The 19,692-nt window shown below is 38.0% G+C and overlaps 1 protein-coding gene and 1 long non-coding RNA gene across 3 annotated transcripts in view; both read left to right on the forward strand.

The window, feature by feature from the left end:
* LOC105734572 (uncharacterized) overlaps positions 1-19,692 on the forward strand; it is an 885,080-nt gene that overhangs the window by 349,955 nt on the left and 515,433 nt on the right. The window lies entirely within an intron of this gene.
* On the forward strand, positions 15,220-17,186 carry LOC105714764 (probable ATP-dependent RNA helicase DDX53). Its single transcript, XM_012448895.3, is given in 3 exon segments — positions 15,220-15,295; positions 15,386-17,005; positions 17,008-17,186. Coding segments are annotated over 3 exon segments (1,875 nt in total).

Below are 19,692 nucleotides of genomic sequence, written 5' to 3' on the forward strand. Positions count from 1 at the left end.
GGATCACAAGGTCAAGAGATCGAGACCATCCTGGTCAACATGGTGAAACCCCGTCTCTACTAAAAATAAAAAAATTAGCTGGGCATGGTGGCACGTGCCTGTAGTCCCAGCTACTCAGGAGGCTGAGGCAGGAGAATAGCTTGAACCCAGGAGGCAGAGGTTGCAGTGAGCCAAGATTGTGCCACTGTACTCCAGCCTGGTGCCTGGCGACAGAACGAGACTCTGTCTCAAAAATAAAAGAAGTTTGTGTGTACATTTGACCAGAAGAAATGATGATTCAGTGAAGTTTGAACTTATTCTTTCTTTTTTTTAAAAGAAGTAAGCATAGGACATCAAAAGCACAGGCAACAAAAGCAAAAATAAACAAGTGGGACTACATCAAACTAAGAAGTTTATGCGCAGCAAAGGAAACAATCAATAAAACAAAAAGACGGTCTGTGGACTAGGAGAAAAAGATTTGGGAACCATGTAGCTAACAAGAGGTTAATATTTCAAAATATATAAGAAACTCACACAATTCAACAACAAAAAAAAAACACAAAACCAGATAATCCAATTTAAAAATGGGCAAATGACCTGAATAAATATTTATCCAATAACAAATAAATAAATAACAAAAGCAAAAAAGACATAAGAATAGCCAGCAGGTATATGAAAAAAGGCGCTCAACATTGCTAATCTGGGAAATGCAAATCAAAACCACAATAATATATCACCTCACATTCGTCAGTATGGCAGTTATTCAAAGGACAAAAGATAAGTGTTGTCAAGGGTATGGAGAAAAAGGAACCCTTGTCCACTGTTGATTGGAATGTAGATTGGTGCAGTCATTGTGGAAAACAGTATTGGACGTTCCTAACGAAATTTAAAATAGAACTACCATACAACCCAGTAATCCCTCTTCTGTGTTTGTACCCAAATGAAACAAAATCACCATCTCATAAAAAATATACATTGCTATATTTATTGCAGTATTATTTACAGTAGCCAAGATATGGAAACAACTTAAGTGTCCATCCACGAATGAATGGATAAAGGAATTGTGGTATAGAATACTACTTAGCTTAAAAATGGAGATCCTGCCATTTTTGACAGCATGGATGAACCTAGGGGACATTATGCTGCATGAAATAAGCCAGACACAAAAATAAAAATACTGCATGATCTCATGATTCTGAAAAAACAATCAAATACATAGAAACAGAGAGTAGGACAATGGTTACCAGGTGCAGGGATGAGGGTGGGGGTGGGATGGAGAAAATGGAGAAATGTAGGTCAAGGGATACAAAGTTATAGTTACGTAGGATGAATAAGTCTAAACGACAATAGTCAATAATATTGTGTTGTATACAGAAAATTTGCTAAGACAGATTTTAGGTACTTTCACAACAAAAAGAAAAAGAACGGTAACTATGTGAGATGATGGATATATTTATTTCCTTGACTGTAGAAATCGCTTCACTATTATAGGTACTTCAGTATGTCATGTTTTGTACCTTAAATTTATACAATTAAAGAAAGAAGCAAAATAATTTCAACAAATTAGGACCATTACAAAGGTTGGCCTTTGAACTTTAATATAGTAACTGTCTCTATTGTAAAATAAACTTCGAAATGTCTAGATTTTCTTGTCTGTAGCTCTATATCCCTGAATGTGTTGTGCCTTGCTCTAGCAGACCTAGAAATGGAATTCATCAGCCTAGCCAACACCCTACCGGAGCTGCTACCATCAGGAATTATCTTCCAAAAGGGAGAGCTTGTTAGGGGAGGGAAAAGGGACAATTATAAGAATTTACTAGATTATGTTAAAGTGACAAACCAAATAGACAACTGATGAGGGAAAAACATGAGCAAGCATGACCTGTTTTATTTGTACTGGAAATAGCTTTAATTAGAAGTAGCAACAATGGGGATGGAGAGAACACAAAGAAAAGAATCAAATGTCCTACAATTATAGTTTGGCTTGTTGTAGTGTTAACTTTCCATTCTTTGATAGTGTTCCCTTAACCCTCTAATCATCATGAACTCAGTCTCATAATCAATGCACTTTTGCTTGAAACATTTAAAAGCTCTGGCATGAAAACATAGAAATCTTATTTCAGAAGTGTTTGAAGCCATTTAAAATATTCAGCCCTGAAGCAAAAATGTCAGAAAAGTCTTGTTGTTTACACCTGGTTTTATACAAAGTTTCCATCTCTAGCCTGGTCCCAGCCCCTCCGCCTCTGGGTCCCTGGAGGGGGCTTGAAAACACGGACTGCTTCTGAGAGTCCAGGTTCTGCCTTTGTAACCAAATGCACCTGCAATGCTTGCATCAGCCAGTGCAGGCTCTGGGCATAATGGGGACCCACACGTCAGAACTGACATCTCCTGCAGCTTTTGCAGCCTTGGTTTTCAACTGCCCGTGATCACAAACAACAGTACTGGCCATTGGAGGTTAGCACCGCTGAGCTGGCTGCTGCTTCCTGTTTTTTGGAGGGAAGGCATAAAAAATGCATCTTATTTTAAAAGTTCTTGCCATTAGGTAAAAAGCAGTTGGATGTTTTCTGGAGAGATGCCAGAGCATTCATGCTTGAAACCAAGAAAAAAATACACACACACACACACACACACACACACACACACACACACACAGGCACATGCACATACAAACACTTTTTTTTTTTTTTTTTTAGTATTTCCACCCTCAGTATTTGCATTTAATCATGTTTTAGACATTTTGCTTACTTACTGGGGTATATGTGAGGTCATTTAACATTGGAACATAAGGATTAAACTTTTCAAAAATATTTTATTTAGAAAGAACATAGTAGTGATGTTTTAGAAAGTTAATCTAATTTCCAAAAATGGTCAAACACTTGACCATATAAAACCACAAAACTTTGAAATTGAAAGAAACCGGGGCAGTCATGTGGTCCAATCTATCCATTTTACATGTAGAAAAACAAAGCCCAGGAGATGAAATGACTTGCCAAAGGTCACCCAGATCAGGAGTAGTAGTTAGTAGAGGAACTCAGAACTCCTGACATGTTTACTCTTTCTTCAAGGTGACACTAGACAATCTACAAATATCTATTTATTTTGGAAAGTATCCTTGGATTTTTTGAGAAGCAATTTGTATTTGAGACTAATATGGAGGATTTTGGAAACAAAGAAATCATAATGACCATTAGGCCAACCCCAGTGTGTATTCTTCAAGTTTCTAGCAGCATCAGATTGAACAAGAAGCATGTTGGTTTGAAGGAGAGTTGATCTGTCATTAAGAAAAATATTCCATAGATATTTTTACCGCTATTGAGATATGTTTCATATACATATGATTCACCCATTTAGACGATTGTTTTTTAGCATATTTGGAGTTGTGCAATCATTGCCATAAACTAATTTTAAAACATTTTCATCACCTTCAAAGGAAACCCTTGTACCTATTAGCACTCACTCACCTTTTGCCACTCCTCCAGCCCCTGGCAACCACGTATCTACTTCCTGTCTCTATGAATTTGCTTAGTCTGTCACAGATAAATGAATGACGTGTGTGTGTGTGTGTGTGTGTGTGTGTGTGTGTACAAAAGCACTTCCTTCTAGGATTTGAGCTAACACTGCTCATTACAAAAGCAGTATATATGCATTTTAGAAAATTTGAGAACACAGAAAATAAAAAAACAAAGTCATTTGATTTCTACAACTTCATTTATATCACTATTAGCCTTTTATTACATGTCCTTCTAGATAGCTTCTATCTATATCTATAATTCCTGTTTTACCCAAATTAGATCACACTGGATATGTCGTTTGCCATCTTGCTTTTTTTTCACTTAATAATCTGTAATGTCAGTAAGTTGCTCTTCAATTATCAGATTAGACCTTGAAACCAACACTGCTATGGAAGGGTAGTACCCAGATAAAGAGCATTTTTGGGAAATAAAATTCAGACATCAAGATTGGGATTGAATTTATGAAACACCTTAAAAATATTTTCATGTTTGCCTCCATAAAATAATTAACATGTATAATATAACACTGATCCTATCTTTGGGAAATTACGATTCTGGCAAGATAATCACATTTTCATCAGGCTGAGGAGGTGGGTAGCCTGATACCTAAGGCAATCCTGATTCCAAATATCATATCCTATTATTCCTAAACTTATATTCCTTCTTAATAAAAGGGTTCTGTTTTACTACATCATCTCTTGATGACTTACAGGAGTCCTTGGTTTATCTCATGGTGTTTCTTTTGAGAATCAAAGAGGTGGACATTAACAGAAAAACTTCAGCTAGCTCCAACAACATACTGATAGGAGTGATATACATTTTGAACAAATGCTAATAAAAAATTACAACTCAAAAATTTAGTGGGGTTATCATTTAACCTACAAAAACATTAACCATTTGGTTCCATAAAAGTAGTTTACTTTATATTTTAAATGGTTAGTAGTACAAGTTTGTCACTTTTTTCAGAAACCTACCAGCATATAAATGGAGACATGCTATAGATACTGTATAGTGTATGAAAAATAAGTTTATTTTGGGAAACTAGAGGAATACCATAAGGTTACATTAGAAGACAGTGTTGACATGTAAATTCAGGATATAGCCCAAGTTAAATTTCTCATATTCCCTTTTACTAGCTCTATAAACTTAGTAAATTATATCATTATATCATTTCTCTGAGCCTTATTTTCCTCATATGTTAAATGTATATACAAATGCATGGTTCTTAGCCTTGTGAGAAGTAACTGAGAAACTTCTGGAAAGAATGTGACTTGTCACTTGCTTCCATAATGCTTAATATCTGCCAGGCATTCTTCTAAACACTTGACATGCATTGAGTCATTTCATACCTCAGCCCTATGAGGCACGTACTATTCTCACCATCCCTATTTCACAAATAAGTAAACTGAGGCCAAAAGAAGTTACGTAACTTATTCAAGGTGACACAATTAGTATTTCATAGAACCAATATGGGAACTCAGAGATTCTGCCTCTAGAATCTGTGCTCTTAATCACTTCACTCCAAAAAAAATTATGGTAGCTTTTTTTTCCTTTTCTTTTCTTTCTTTCTATCATTTTCTTTCTGTCAACTATGGTCACTTTTTTGTCTGTTCAACAAATAGAATAAGGTGTAAAGTGATTTGAAAAGTGTAAGGTGATGTGTGGTTCTTGCCCTCACTAAAGTAACCCTATCATTGATCTCAACTGGCTTCCCTTCACTGAAGAGAAAAAATTTTTTCTTTGACAACTTAAACTGGATACTTTGATGTGATGACATCATCATGGACTTAATGGCAGGTCTGACTTCATGGGCATGCAACCTGTACAGTCACAGAGGACCCCAAATTCAGAAGGGCCTCACCTTTGGTTTAATGCTGTGTTATTACCGTCTTGAAATTCTTAACAATTTTATCCTTGAACTTGTGTTTTATAAGTGAAATCCCAGGTGACAAGGGAGCATGGGTGAGCAGAGGAGACGTGTGCAATATGTGTGTCCCCGACTCCTTGCTTCCTTACTCACATATTAGCATTAGAGATGCTCTTATGAACACAGAATTCCAGTGGACTCATGATGTGGGGGAGTTCAGTGAGACATAAATGAAGTATATGACCAGTGTGTTACATCTATGACTGAGTAAGCAGGAAAGTGAGGGACCGCTGACATCCTGGAGAGGACAGTTTTTTATTCCAACAGGAACTGGCTTCAGGCAGTCAGCAAGAAGGTAAAGACACTCTAAGAAACATGTAGAACCAAGGAACCCTGTCGTATCTATTCTTTTTTTTTTTTTTAATAATAAGCTAAAGATAACCACATGTTCTTGTTTTGTGAAACTCTGTCGTATTCTTACTTGTTACTTCACCATATTATCCAACCACTTACACTGAAAATGATGATATTGAAGTAAAGGGAAAAGATAGGGTAATACTTTCTTTACCTTTCAGTCTTTCATTAATAATATTAAGTTGAAGGTAGGGAGTATTGGTACATGTGCTCATATCAAGAAGTTATACAAAAACTTGTGAAATACATATGCATGAAATATGAACTATGAAATATGAAATATGAGCTATGAAATATGAACTGTGATTCTGTAAAGAAGTGAAATGTTCCTATATTTACATTTAAAACTGGCATTGCACAATGTAAAAATGAATGGTAAAGTATATGTGAGTGATTAAAATTTTCGATTTTGCTCTACTCAGAATAACATCAAATAGCAGATTCAAAACACCATGACATGTTGAGAGAGAGACTGCAGAAGACAAAGCTTTATATTTTAGTACACTTAATGAGGGTTTTTACTGCTTTTTGAACAAGAGCTTTCATATTTTCATTTTTCATTGCCTCCTCCCACCCACAAATTATAAGTAGTACTTCTTGAGGGTAGAAAACAGCAAGAAACATACAGGCGAGGTTCTTGAGTAAAACCCATCAGGAAACAAATGATTGGACTGGAGAGAAGAGGATGTGAGCAAATGAATAGAGGACTTTTCATCTGCCAAGCTGAAAGAATATAATTGATTGCAAAAGCAAAAAGGATTAGCACATTGTTGAGCAAAAAAAAATGTATTTAAGACATATTGTGATACATACAAATGATGGTTTTTAATATACTGATATAATTTTCAATGCAAACACTCAAGGAAGCAAGCAACCAGCCCAATAAATAATCAAGCAAACAAACAAGCAATCAAATAGCCAGCCAACAAAATAGTACTTTAAGTTCTAGAGTGGTGGACAGGGTAAAATAGAGATGAACTGGAGGCTGGGACAATAGGTGAAAGAAGGTTGCATTTGATAGAATCTTCAAAATGTTAAAGAGCTACTTAAGATCTAAGAATAAAACCACAGCAGTGGTCTTTTAATCTTAGGAGATCCATCGTTTCACATTTAGAGCCTTTCCTTTAAATGTGTCTACTACCTGAGGTAACCTCTCCTTCCAATCTCTTCTCAGAAGTCTCTTATTGAAAGAAAATGCATAGTTATCCTTTCATTACTTTTTAAATGGTCCCACAGACACTTCACTGTAACAGCTCATGGACTGAAAGCCTTTCTCTTAGATACAGCTCTTGGGCTGAGTGTGGTCAAGCTGCACAAGGCCCTGTGGACAAAAGACAAACATCCAGATATCAAGGTAATTACCCTGGAGACCAAACATCATGCTGTTTGTTTTTCTGCCTTGTCTGGTCATCTCCTCCCCTTGTTGCGGTATTCATGCTTGAAGGAACAGATGTTATTCATGCTAAAAAAGCAAGCCTCTTGTCCTCCTTGCTCATCAAGCACAGCTCATTTCATGCTGGTGCTCGCTCCGCGGGTAATAGGTGCATTTAATAAAACCGGCCATCACTCCAGAATGACAGAAGAGCACTCTACAGAGGTCAGTGGCTTTGGGCCATGCCCTGTGTTAACACGGAATGGGGCAGTGCTCACAAGGAGTAAGCATTTTGTTATGACTGCAGCCTGACTTCCAACCTTGTTTCTTTCCAACTCCTCCTGGCTCTGAACATAGAAGGTACTTTCCTTCCAAAGGCAGCTTTATAAAGAGTGAACTCTCTCTAATTTATTTAGCTTTTCTTGTGCCAATATCCTAATAGTTAGACAGCAACTCCCAGTAAGTGGTTGATTACATTCAAGCAAATACACAGCTGAGCAATTAAGTGTATTCACTTGCACCTTAGAAGACATGAGGTGGTAGGATTATCTCATAGAAATAATTATGGCTGCTCTATCCTGCCTTTCTGTGGTTTGGGAAAAATTGGCTCTTGAAGTTGGCTTTGGGTCAAGTGAGCTGTTGCCTGGTTGTTTCTGACTGAGAGGTGTTTAGATGCATTGTTTTCTAAAATTAGGTTTACAATAAATGTCATGCCAGTCTTTCGCAAAATGGACACTTTCAAGCTGAGAACAGGGACCCCCGTGCTCAATACAGACTTGGTGAATCAGGTGATTTTGAATATATTATGTGTATTTTAATTGTCAAAGAGTCGTTAGCAAGCATTTCTTTGGGAAACAGTCTTATGGAAAGAACAGTTGAGAAGCAGGAAAACAGCATCTTAGTTGACCTTAAGCAAGCCTCTAATGTCTCTGTGCCTCAGTTTCCCTTACCATTACCATTATTACCTACCCCACAGAGTTGTTATGGGATGCAAATGAACAGTGCATAAGAGAGTAATTTATAGACTGTTGAATATTGCAGATATAATACAGACACATGCAAAACTGTTGGGTTTAGGTCTTGCACTGTTTGGTGGGTGCAACGAATTCACCAGAAAGAATTTGTTCACCAAAGAATTTTGTTCTGCAGGAGGGAGGTGAGACTAATCAGGGCCAGATACTGTAATAATAACTATAATTTATATAACAGGAAAATGGGTGTGTGGGAAGGGAGACTACCATTTGTTAAATGCCTCTGTGACAGTCACAAGCATTGTTACCTCGCTGAATTCCCACAATGACACAACACATTTGCATCAGGATCACCCTTCCTTCAGCTATTGCAGAAAGAGACAGAAAATCAGGGTACCTTGAAATAAAAATGAAGAGCTGCTTTAGTATCTAGGCAATAAATAGTAGAAGTGTGTGAAATTGATGATGACAGCTAAAATTTTAGAAAGCAGGATGGTGCAAGCAGAAGCAGTTGTGGCCAAGGCTGAACGAAAACAAACTGGAGAACTGGTGGCAAACCACGTGTGGGATAAAGATAAAGGACAACAAGAAAAGTGGTCTTAACATGCTTCACAACATGGTACGTTAATTATACTCAGGAGTATTGTCACATTTTCTACTCGTTATTGTACTCTATTAATATGCTTATTTTATAGGCTAAATGTTAATTAATTTATTAGTTTTGATCCAAGTAGACTGTAAGGATATGTATTGTTATGTCCTCATATCTTTCAGTATCCACACGGAGCCCTGCTCTATCTAATTTATTTATCTAGAATCAATTTATGCCAGTTACACAAGGTGAAATTATAGTGCTGGACAGTTTCTGTAGGAATTGCATGGCAGCTTCTAAGTACAATGTAGAGACAGGCTTACTATAAGCAAACTATTATCCTATGAGGCAGGCTTACTATAAGCAAACACCAGTCTAGACAGAGGGCAACAGAGAAGATTCTTTAGTAACCCAGACTCCCTTTCTCTTGGCAAACTCTTCATTTATAAACCTAGGTCATGTTGTCTACAATGTAATGTTTATGTTAATATATAAACTATGGTAACATTCTCTTGATAGTTAATCAGCTAAATAAATTGCCTGGCATAAAGCAGTTCTTCATTTTAATTTGTTCAGCCAATTCTTTCTCATAATATCACACATTGAAATCTAGAACTCAAACTGACCCAAACCATCCTTCTCCGTTTCACCTTTCTCCTTAACCTGAATCTTCTCTCCTAGTCCTCCAGTCTGCCCTGATTTCTTCGCAAAGGCCACATTGGTTTTTTCCCCTGAAACTTTAACATCCTTTTATCTCTAATTTCATACTTCCTACAGTATCATATCAGACCTACTTCCCTTATAGGTCTTTGCATAAACTCTCCAGCCTCTCCAGCCTCCCTTCAGTCCTTCTTGCCGGCAACCATGATTCACACCTAACAGCATTCTAATTTGTGTTTGTTTGCAAAACTGTCTTAGTCCAATCAGGCTGCTATAACAAAATACCGTAAACTGGATGGCCTACAAACAATAGGAATTTATTTCTCACAGCTCTGGAGCCTGGGAAGTCCAACATCAAGTTACCAGCAGACTTGGTGTCTGGTAAGGGCCCACTTCCTGGTTCATAGAAGGCAGCCTTTTCATTGTAACCTCACATTGAAAAATGGCATGGGGTTTCTCTCAGGCCTGTTTTATGAGGGCAAGCTAATCCCATTCACAAGAGCTGTACTTCCATGACCTAGTCACTTTCCAAAGGTCCTATCTCCTAACACCATCACCTTTGGGGTTAGGATTTCAACATATAAACTTTAGGGGAACAAAGACATTCAAACCACATTTAATGTTCTAGATCAGTTCTTACAAGCACTTCCGTTTCAGATATAACAATAATATTTCAAAACTCAATTAGGCTACTGGGCATTAGATTTACATTCTTTCTAGCCCTAGGGGAGATCTTTAAAATAATCGGCAATCCTTATTTCATTTTTGAAAGTATATTTTACAAAAGATAGCAGGGCATAATGTTAGAATAAAAAAAGTTTAAATTGAATGAATTTAGATTTGGGTAAAAAAAATTATACTTATTTTTTTTTTTTCATTTTGATATGGACCAGAGGAAACCGTCAGGAAAATCCTTGGACAGGGAATCTCCATGGTTGTCTCTCTATACATACAGTTTCTGTAACAGGGATAATTGATACTTGGAGAGTTCCTACTATGAACCAAGTAGTATAACTTTGTGTGTGCGTATGAGACAGGTACTAGTATGCCGTTCTACAGATAGCAAAACTAAGACATAAGAATATTGGAATTTTCTCAAGGACTCACAGTTAATAAATGGTGAGAGTGATATTTGAGCCCAGTTATTCAAGGTCCAGTGTTCTTGATTGCTAACTACACCACACTGCTGCTACTGCTTTAGACTCTGTGGTATGAGTATGATTCTGTGCACAAAATAAATACACCAGTAGGTACAATGATAATAGCAGCTTTTGCCATAATATAGCACATCTATTGAACAGAATAATGGCCAGATATATATCATTCCCAGAAGACTATTTCTATAAAGAGTATTTATAAATTGTAAAGTGCTGTACAGATGCAAAACCAACTGTAGTTATTATAATCAACAATGCTAACTGGAATTCCATAAGTCAAGTTTGCCTAAGACCATCACAGCAGACTTATTAAATAAAACACTATCCATATCATTTCTAAGGGAGTCCCATATATGCAACTATTTTAAGCCAGCAATATTAACTTATATTTAAGAGAGTTTTGTAGAAATCAGAGTGATTGAAAATTGGCTCAATTCACTGCTTGCAATATTTCACTCTCTTACTGTTGCCTCTAAGATTATAGGGACTTCCCTAAGCAAAGTCGTAGAAACCTTCGTTTTTTTTCTTTAGGGGAAAATTTTCACATCCCCGCTACCAGAAATTCGACTCTTTTCATCTTTGCCTCTCTCCGCCCTAGAATCTTTTAGCCAGCTGCTACACTACAAAGCATCTAACTGACAAATCCACATTTTTGTGTTTTATTTTTCCAGAGCACGTTAGTAACATACCAAGCCATAAGCAACAAGGGTACATATTTAGTGGGAATATTTCAGATACACTAAATAAACCCACTGTAGAGATACTTGGAGCAAAGAATATCACAGTGGTGGCCCTTAATTTAGCTGACAAACATTTTTTCCAACTGATAAGGCCAATCATAAATGGTAATGAATCATCCTGAAGGCACAATCCCTCTCAGTATCTTCAGTATCCATAAGTCTTCTATCAGTTCTGTGTCATCACGGTAATTCACCACAGTGAGTTCTACTATAAAGCGCACTGCTCTCTACTCAAACTTTACAGCTACCCCTCTCCCGACAATATGACTTTTCTTCAGTTCACTTTTATGGCTGATTCTATTCTTCCGTATCAACCACAAAAAACAAGAATAGAAGCAAGTCACTTCATAGTAAAGAAGTAATGTCCTCTACCATGTTCGTGACTGTCTAAAAGTCAAGAAATGGGGCCGGGCGCGGTGGCTCATGCCTGTAATCCCAGCACTTTGGGAGGCCGAGGCGTGTGGATCAAAAGGTCAAGAGATTGAGACCATCCTGGTCAACATGGTGAAACCCCGTCTCTACTAAAAATACAAAAAATTAGCTGGGCACGGTGGCGCGTGCCTGTAATCCCAGCTACTCAGGAGGCTGAGGCAGGAGAATTGCCTGAACCCAGGAGGCGGAGGTTGCGGTGAGCCGAGATCGTGCCATTGCACTCCAGCCTGGGTAACAAGAGCGAAATTCCATCTTGAAAAAAAAAAAAAAAGGAAATGGTTCTAGATTTATACTCTCAATAATTTCATGAGTACCTTTGGTCAATTCCAGAAAGAATTTGGAACCTCAATTTTACTTTCTCTGTAATAAGGGAGAAAACAAAATGATCTCTGATGTAGTCGACGCCTGTCGAATTCTATGGTTCTGTAATATTAAGTATTATTCAAAGTAAAGATGAAGGCATAAAGACAGAGAAATATAATACATTCTTCAAGAGGTAAAAGCCACATGTAACTAGACAAATTCCCTTTTAAAATAGTTAATAAACTAGAAGACATTGAGAATGCCTTAAAATTCCTAATATAACTCATGGAGAAGTATGGAGGAGTTGTAATGTGACTGCATCAGAATACATCTGCTTGAACAACCAGATGAAAAAAACATGATTAGGTAATTTGTATTTATCCAGAGTTTTCCAAATTACATTCCAAAGAACGTTACCAATTGTATAAAATAAATAATAAGGATTGCATTTAAATGGTGACTGAGCTCTTGAGGGTTGTCTGGACTTAGTGGCTCATTTCCATAAAATAGAGCATAGAAAGGGAGAAATAATAATCTTACAGTGTATAAAACCTGAGTAACACAAATTATCCAAGGGACAGACGTTGACATTACCAGATGGATCACGTTGACATCAGGTACCTATCTCCCTAGTATGATGTGATGAGACGGGCTCTTCACCTCTGTGATTTTTTTCCAAAAGCCCATAACCCCAGTCTAATCTTGAGAAGTTACATCAAGCATACCTTTTGAAGGACATTCTACAAAATTCCTGATCATTACTCCTCAAAACTGGAAAGATTATGGAAAATAAGAAAAAACTGAGGAACTCTCACAAACTGTACATAACGAAATGTAGTATGGTGTCTTGGAATAGATCTTGAAACAGAAAAAATACATTAATGGAAAACTGTAGTATAAAGTCTGGAATTTAGTTAATGGTGACACACCAGTAGTGTTTTCTCATATTTGACAAGTGTATCATGATAATGTGATATGGTAAGATTAGAGGAAACTGAAACTGGCTGAGGCTATATGGGAACCTCTCTGTATTACTTCCGTAACTGTTCTGTACATCTAAAATTATTCCAAATAAACAGCTTATTTAAATAATTAATGAGGCTATCCATCGGCAAATTTGTTTAGGGAACTTTGGATTCAACAATTGATTTTTCTCAATGTCTATAATGATCATAGCTTCTGGAATATCCAATAAGTATTGTGACTTTAACAGAGAGAATATACAATGCTGTGTTTCCCAAACATACTTGACCAGAAATCCTTATTTTTCTTCAAATAGCATCTTTTAGAGAAAGTACTGACACAGAGAAGTTTTCTCCCAATGTGTCACAGATTTCTGTCCTATAGTAGACCATGATCAAATTTTAATCAGTGACTGACTGAAAAGAGAAAGATGCTATGGACATTGAATTGGCAGAAGACATGAAACTAGAGGCCAATGTGATGGATGAGAGAATAATCATTAAAATTATATTTAACAGACTACATCAATAGACTAAACTTAACAAGGTAACTATAAAAGGATACATATACACTCTTCCTTTAGGCAAGCAAATTAAAAAAAAAACCAACTGAGTAAGTAAGAGAAGCAAGAACTTAAATGCCCATCATGTTACTGTGAGCCACTTTGTGTCTCAGGAGTTCTTAGGTCAAATTAGAATTGTCATTCTCAGTAAAGATGCCCTAATAGTAGTAGTAAGGCAATTTCTGCAGATCGTTTGCTTGTTATTTTTTATTTGTTTGTGTGCTTGTTAGTTCTTTGTGCTACACTGTAAATGGTCCTCAATGAACCATTTCCAACGGAGAGGGAATAGGATGACGTGTGTCTTGGAAACCATCTCATAGCAAGAAACGTCGAAGAAACCGGGAATGTTGCCCTGGTGCACAAACCTTTGACAGAGTCCAGGCACAGTGGCTCACACCTGTATCCCCAGCATTTTGGGAGGCCGAGGCAGGTGGATCACCTGAGGGTCAGGAGTTTGAGACCAGCCTGGACAACATGGTAAAACCCCGTCTCTACTAAAAATACAAAAAATTAGCCAGGCGTGGTGGCAGGCGCCTGTAATCCCAGCTACACGGGAGGCTGACGCAGGAGAATCACTTGAACCCCGGAGGCGGCGGTTGCAGTGAGCCAAGATGGCGCTCTTGCACTCCGGCCTGGCCAAGAAGAGTGAAACTCCATCAGAAACCTTTGACAGATCCTTAAGTACACAAGGCTACATACAGGAGAATCAAGCCTATTCTGTATAACTTCAGAAGTCTGAAGAAGGACTTAAGGGCAAGAAGCCTCACATTTTGGTTCAAAAATACTTTTGTAACCATTAAACACCCTCATAATGGAATGGATATTCTTGAAATGAAGACAGATCCCTGACTCTGGGGCTGTCTAAATAGAAGCTGGACATCCCTCAGTCCAGACTGCTGCTAGAATGTCTTCCATACATACCTAATAAATGAGTTCTACACAGCCTTCCAGTGCTAAGGTCTCAGAATCTATCAAACCACAGAGAAGGAAAAGAATGAAGAGGCACTGAGAAAAGTCACAAACCATTGAAAACAGCCGCTGAAGTACCTTAGGCACCACTCTACCTCTCTTCTAACCATCACCCCTAGAGTGTGCACCTAAGAGATTTCTGATTAGTATACTTTAGGTCACACTAGAGGACAGGGAAGTGATGAATTTATCTTGACAAAGTATTGTATTCACTCCAAAAGAAATCTGCCAAAATAAATAAACTCACAAACATATAAATAAGTAAATTTTTTTCTTTAAATCCACTATTTTTTTTTCTCTTAGAGAAATAAATGGCTTATATAAAGGACAATGTGTATATGGTACACATGTTTAAGGCCTGCTTCAAGGTGGCTCTCAAGTTGAGTCAGAACTATCACGAGAAGAGTGAAAAGGGTACCCAGAACACAGAAGTTAAGACGGCAGTTACTCTGAGAGTGCTGGCAGGGTCAGCCCCTGAGAGTGAGTGCCTCTTTAAATTTGCGTCACAGACGCCTGCTGACCTCCCCTCAGTCCAGGCCCTGCGATTGGTCAAGCCATCAAAGCCTCGCCCCTGCACGTCAAACGCCGCGTACCACGGCTACCACCCAGAAATAATCACCGCCGCCGCCGTCTTTGCTGCAGAGGGCGACGGGGAAGAGGCCGCAGACCTGCCTTCCCAACCGTATGTAGGCGAGAAGCCAGTGCTGATAGTCCCACTATCCCTCAATGTCCCACCGGGCCCCAGAGGGGAAGAGGGCAGAGTCTAATTCAAGAGATCTTGGGGCTAGCTGGGATGGCAGAGGCGGCAGAGGCAGCAGAGGCGGCAGAGGCGGCAGAGGCGGCAGAGGCGGCAGAGGCGGCAGAGGCGGCAGAGGCGGCAGAGGCGGCAGAGGCGGCAGAGGCAGAGGCTGGAGCGGCCACTCCGGCCTTCAGGGACCTAGAGCAGCTGGCTCCCGTGAACCACCACTGTGCTTTAAGATAAAGAACAATATGGTTGGTGCGGTAATTGGTCACAGTGGATCCGAAATAAAAGCTCTAGAACAGTCAACAAACACTTTAATACACATTGTAAAGGGGGCATCTGAAGCAGAAGTAAACATTTTTGGTAACAAGGAAATGAAAGCAAAGGCCAAAGCAGCCAGAGAGACTCTTATTAGAAAACAAGAAAGCTACAACTCAGAATCCAGCGTTACTAATGCTGCGTCCCAACCCCCTATTGAAAGAAATGTACGCAGAAACGACAGTGTTAGAGAAGCGCGGCCATTGTTAGATTGGGATCGAATTGGGGCAGGCGGCCTGGAGAGGGAAAAGAGCAAATGGGCAGATCTACCACCAATTAAGAAAAACTTTTACATAGAATCCAAAGCAACAAGCTCCATGTCTGAAATGCAGGTGATTAACTGGAGAAAGGAAAATTGCGATGTAACATGTGATGACTTCAAAAGTGGTGAAAACCGTCTCATCCCCAAAACCGCTTGTACGTTTGAAGACGCTTTTTGGCAATAACCTGATCTTTTGAAAAGCATAACAAGGGCAGGATTTAGAAAGCCAACACCAGTTCAATCCCAAGCATGGCCAATTATTCTACAAGGAATAGATCTTATAGGAGTTGCACAAACTGGAACAGGGAAAACGTTGTCCTTTTTAATGCCTGGGTTTATTCATCTTGATTCTCAACCGATACCTAGAGAGCAGACGAATGGTCCTGGGATGCTGGTTCTTACACCCACTAGAGAGTTGGCTCTTCAGGTGGAAGCTGAATGTTCAAAGTACTCATATAAAGGTCTTAAAAGCATCTGCATATGTGGTGGTCGAAACAGACAAGAACAAATAGAAGACATTAGCAAAGGTGTAGATATCATTATCGCCACTCCTGGGAGGCTGAATGACCTACAGATGAATAACTCTGTCAACCTAAGAAGCATAACCTACTTAGTTATGGATGAGGTGGATAAAATGCTGGATATGGGATTTGAACCCCAGATAATGAAGATTTTATTGGATGTGCACCCAGGCCAGCAGACTGTCATGACAAGTGCAACTTGGCCAGATACCTTTCATCGACTGGCACATTCTTATTTCAAAGATCCTATGATGGTTTATGTTGGTACTCTGATTCTCACTACTGCAAATACAGTGAAGCAAAATATAATTGTTACCACAGAAAAAGAAAAACAAGCTTTTATCCAAGAATTCATAGAGAACCTGAGGTGAAACGACAAAGTCATCATGTTTGTCAGCCAAAAATATATTGCTAATGACTTATCAAGTGACTTCAATATCCAAGGCGTATCTGCAGAAGCACTGCATGGCCACAGAGAACAGAGTGAATGAGAACGAGCATTAGAGGACTTTAAAAGTGGAAACATAAAGGTACTGATTGCAACTGATTTAATAGCCAGAGGTCTTGATATTAATGATGTCACACATGTATATAATTATGATTTCCAATGGAATATAGAAGAATACATCCACAGAGTAGGGCGCACTGGATGGGCAGGAAAGACGGGCACCTCATCACTCAGAAAGATTCGAAAATGGCTAGTGAATTGATTAAAATTCTGGAAAGGGCAAATCAGAGTGTTCCAGAAGATCTGGTACTAATGGCTGAGCAATACGAGTTAAATCAACAAAAGAGGGACACAGAGACACGATCAAGAAAACCTGGACAAAGATGCAAGGACTTTTATTGATGTTTAAGTTGAAAAGTTGTACCAGGCTACTAGAAAATTCCAGGCATGTTAATGTTATGCAGTATTGAATATACATAAGGAAGTACTGGAAACATACTGGCCATTTGAAGAGACAACTAATAAATAATACTGCTAAACTTTCAATATTGTGTCTGTTCCTTAATAAAAATAAGGCCTCTCAAATGAGAGAATTTGTGAAGAAAAAGCAAATGTTATATGTTGGTTAAAGTTTAATTTCTTTTTTAAAATACTTTGATTTTAGGTTTAGAGGTGTATGTGAAGGTTTAGTTACATAGGTAAACACGTGTCACGGGGGTTTGCTGTACATATTATTTCATTACCCAGGTAATTAAGCCCAGTGCTCAATAATTATCTTTTCTGCTCCTCTCCCTCCTTCCACCCTCCCCCATAAAGTAGGCACCAGTGTCTGCTGTTTCCTTCTTTGTGTTCATAAGTTCTCATCATTTAGTTCCCACTTATAAGTGAGAACATGTGGTATTTGATTTCCTGTTCCTGTGTTGATTTTGTAGTCTGCTGTGTCCATTTGTCTTCTCTAAAACACTTGGTAGAAGACAACAATGGTGCTTTTCTAGCTTTCAAATAGTACTAAATTGAAGCATAGCTTCATGCTTACCCAGTCAAAATATGCTTTTTCCCCCCAGCAGTTGGTGCCACAACAATTCTTAAAGCTATTTCCACTATCATTCTCCACTTTTTTTAGTTCATTAGAAAATAAATGCTAGATTTTTTTTAGAAGATTCCAGGATTCTATTTTTATCAGAATGATGTCACCAACAGAGCAGGAGGTCTGACTCACTGGGAATCGGTCCTTGTACGCATTTTGTCACTAACCCTTGGTTAAAATTCTGAGAAAATCGCTTGCCTTCTCTAGGCCTCAATTTCTCCACTCATAAAATGAGATAGTTGTATTAATTAATTTAGGGGTCCCTTTCACCTCTAAAATTCTGTGATAACTAAAACTGTATACCCCAGCCTGTGGTAACACTTCCTCGTCTAATCTAGGGGAAATTGCATCCTTGTATAATAAATTGAACAAAACAGTCCTTTTCAATGACAAGAAAGTGCATTCTGCATTTTTATTGATTTTGCAATGTAACTGGTAGGTTTTCCTTTTATTCTTTGCTTTTATTTTCATCAGGTTTTATTTTAATTCAATTGGTCCTGGAAGGTCAAAACCATATATGTACACATATATCTGTGAAAAAAATTAAGGTGAAAGAAAAATTCATCTGCTGGGAAAAACATTAAAACCAATCAAATGGCATTTTTGCCATAAGAAGTAATTTTAGTAAAACTCTCCCTAATTTCATTTATAATTCTACCTCTTACGCCTTATTTAGAAGCAATGTGCTTCTGACATCTGCAAAAAGACATCTCACAATGATGCTAAGTAAACCTTAAAATTCAGTGTTCATGAGAACATTAGAATTAGTTATTTCTGGCAAAATCGAGAAAAATTAAGGCACCAATCTTTCTTCCTCAGCCTGCCTCAGTTGTGACTACAAATAAGTCAGAAAATATAGGAAAGAAAGAAGTACACGTTCTAGGAATAGGTATTTAAGGTTTAATGTATGGACTTTAAAGGCCTTTTGAAATGTAGACCTCAATATCTCTTGACAAAATCAATAACAATTGTTAACATTTTTGAGTGATACATACCTGGCGCTGTATCTCACAGTCTCTAATATTTGTAAGAAACCCACTCAGAAGGTAATCTTACCCCTGTTTTGCAGAGGATGAAGCAAAGTCAGAGGAGCTAACTTACCTCAGGTCCCTAAATCTGGTTAAAGAGAAATTAAGTTGTATTTTCACCAGGAAGTGCTTGATTCCAATATTTATATATTTTTAAATTTCAGTATAGTAATTATGTGTAACGCAATATGCTTGTCTTGAGGTTCTCTACAGTTTCAGATTTAGTGAAATAGAAAAGTGTGTGCAAATTTAATGCAAAGGCAATCTATAGCAGAACTATAATAGAAGCTCAAATGGCTTAGGGATGTTCACTCAGAGGAGAAATGATAAATGTTTAGCAAGTTAGACTATATGTTATTTTCCAGAATTATTCTTAGAGGCAATGCTATATTTGTTTAAAAAAAATGCAACAATTAAACCACTTGAGATAGTGTATTTCCATAATCACCTTTAAGTAACAGTAACAAGAAAAATTATCACTCAATGTCTATGAGTAAGAAAATGAGGGATATATGTATTTCTTCTACAAGAAAAGCCTGAAAAGAAGAACTAGTTTATAGAGAAAGATAAGTAGAAATAGAGCAGTGATTGTCAACCAAGGGCGATTTTGCTCTCCAGGAGACCTTTGACAATATCTGTAGACAGTATTGTTTGTTACCACTATGGATGGGCGGTGAGGTGTTACTGGCATCTAGTGGGTAGAAGCTAATCACCCTACAATCTACAGGACAGCCCCATACAACAAAGAATTATCTGGCCCAAAACAGTAGTTCTGAGATGGGGCATCCCTGAG

Source organism: Aotus nancymaae, unplaced genomic scaffold (genome assembly GCF_030222135.1).
Source record: "Aotus nancymaae isolate 86718 unplaced genomic scaffold, 86718_ANA_hifiasm-v0.15.2.pri h1tg000058l, whole genome shotgun sequence".
Classification (NCBI taxonomy): Eukaryota; Metazoa; Chordata; class Mammalia; order Primates; family Aotidae; genus Aotus; species Aotus nancymaae.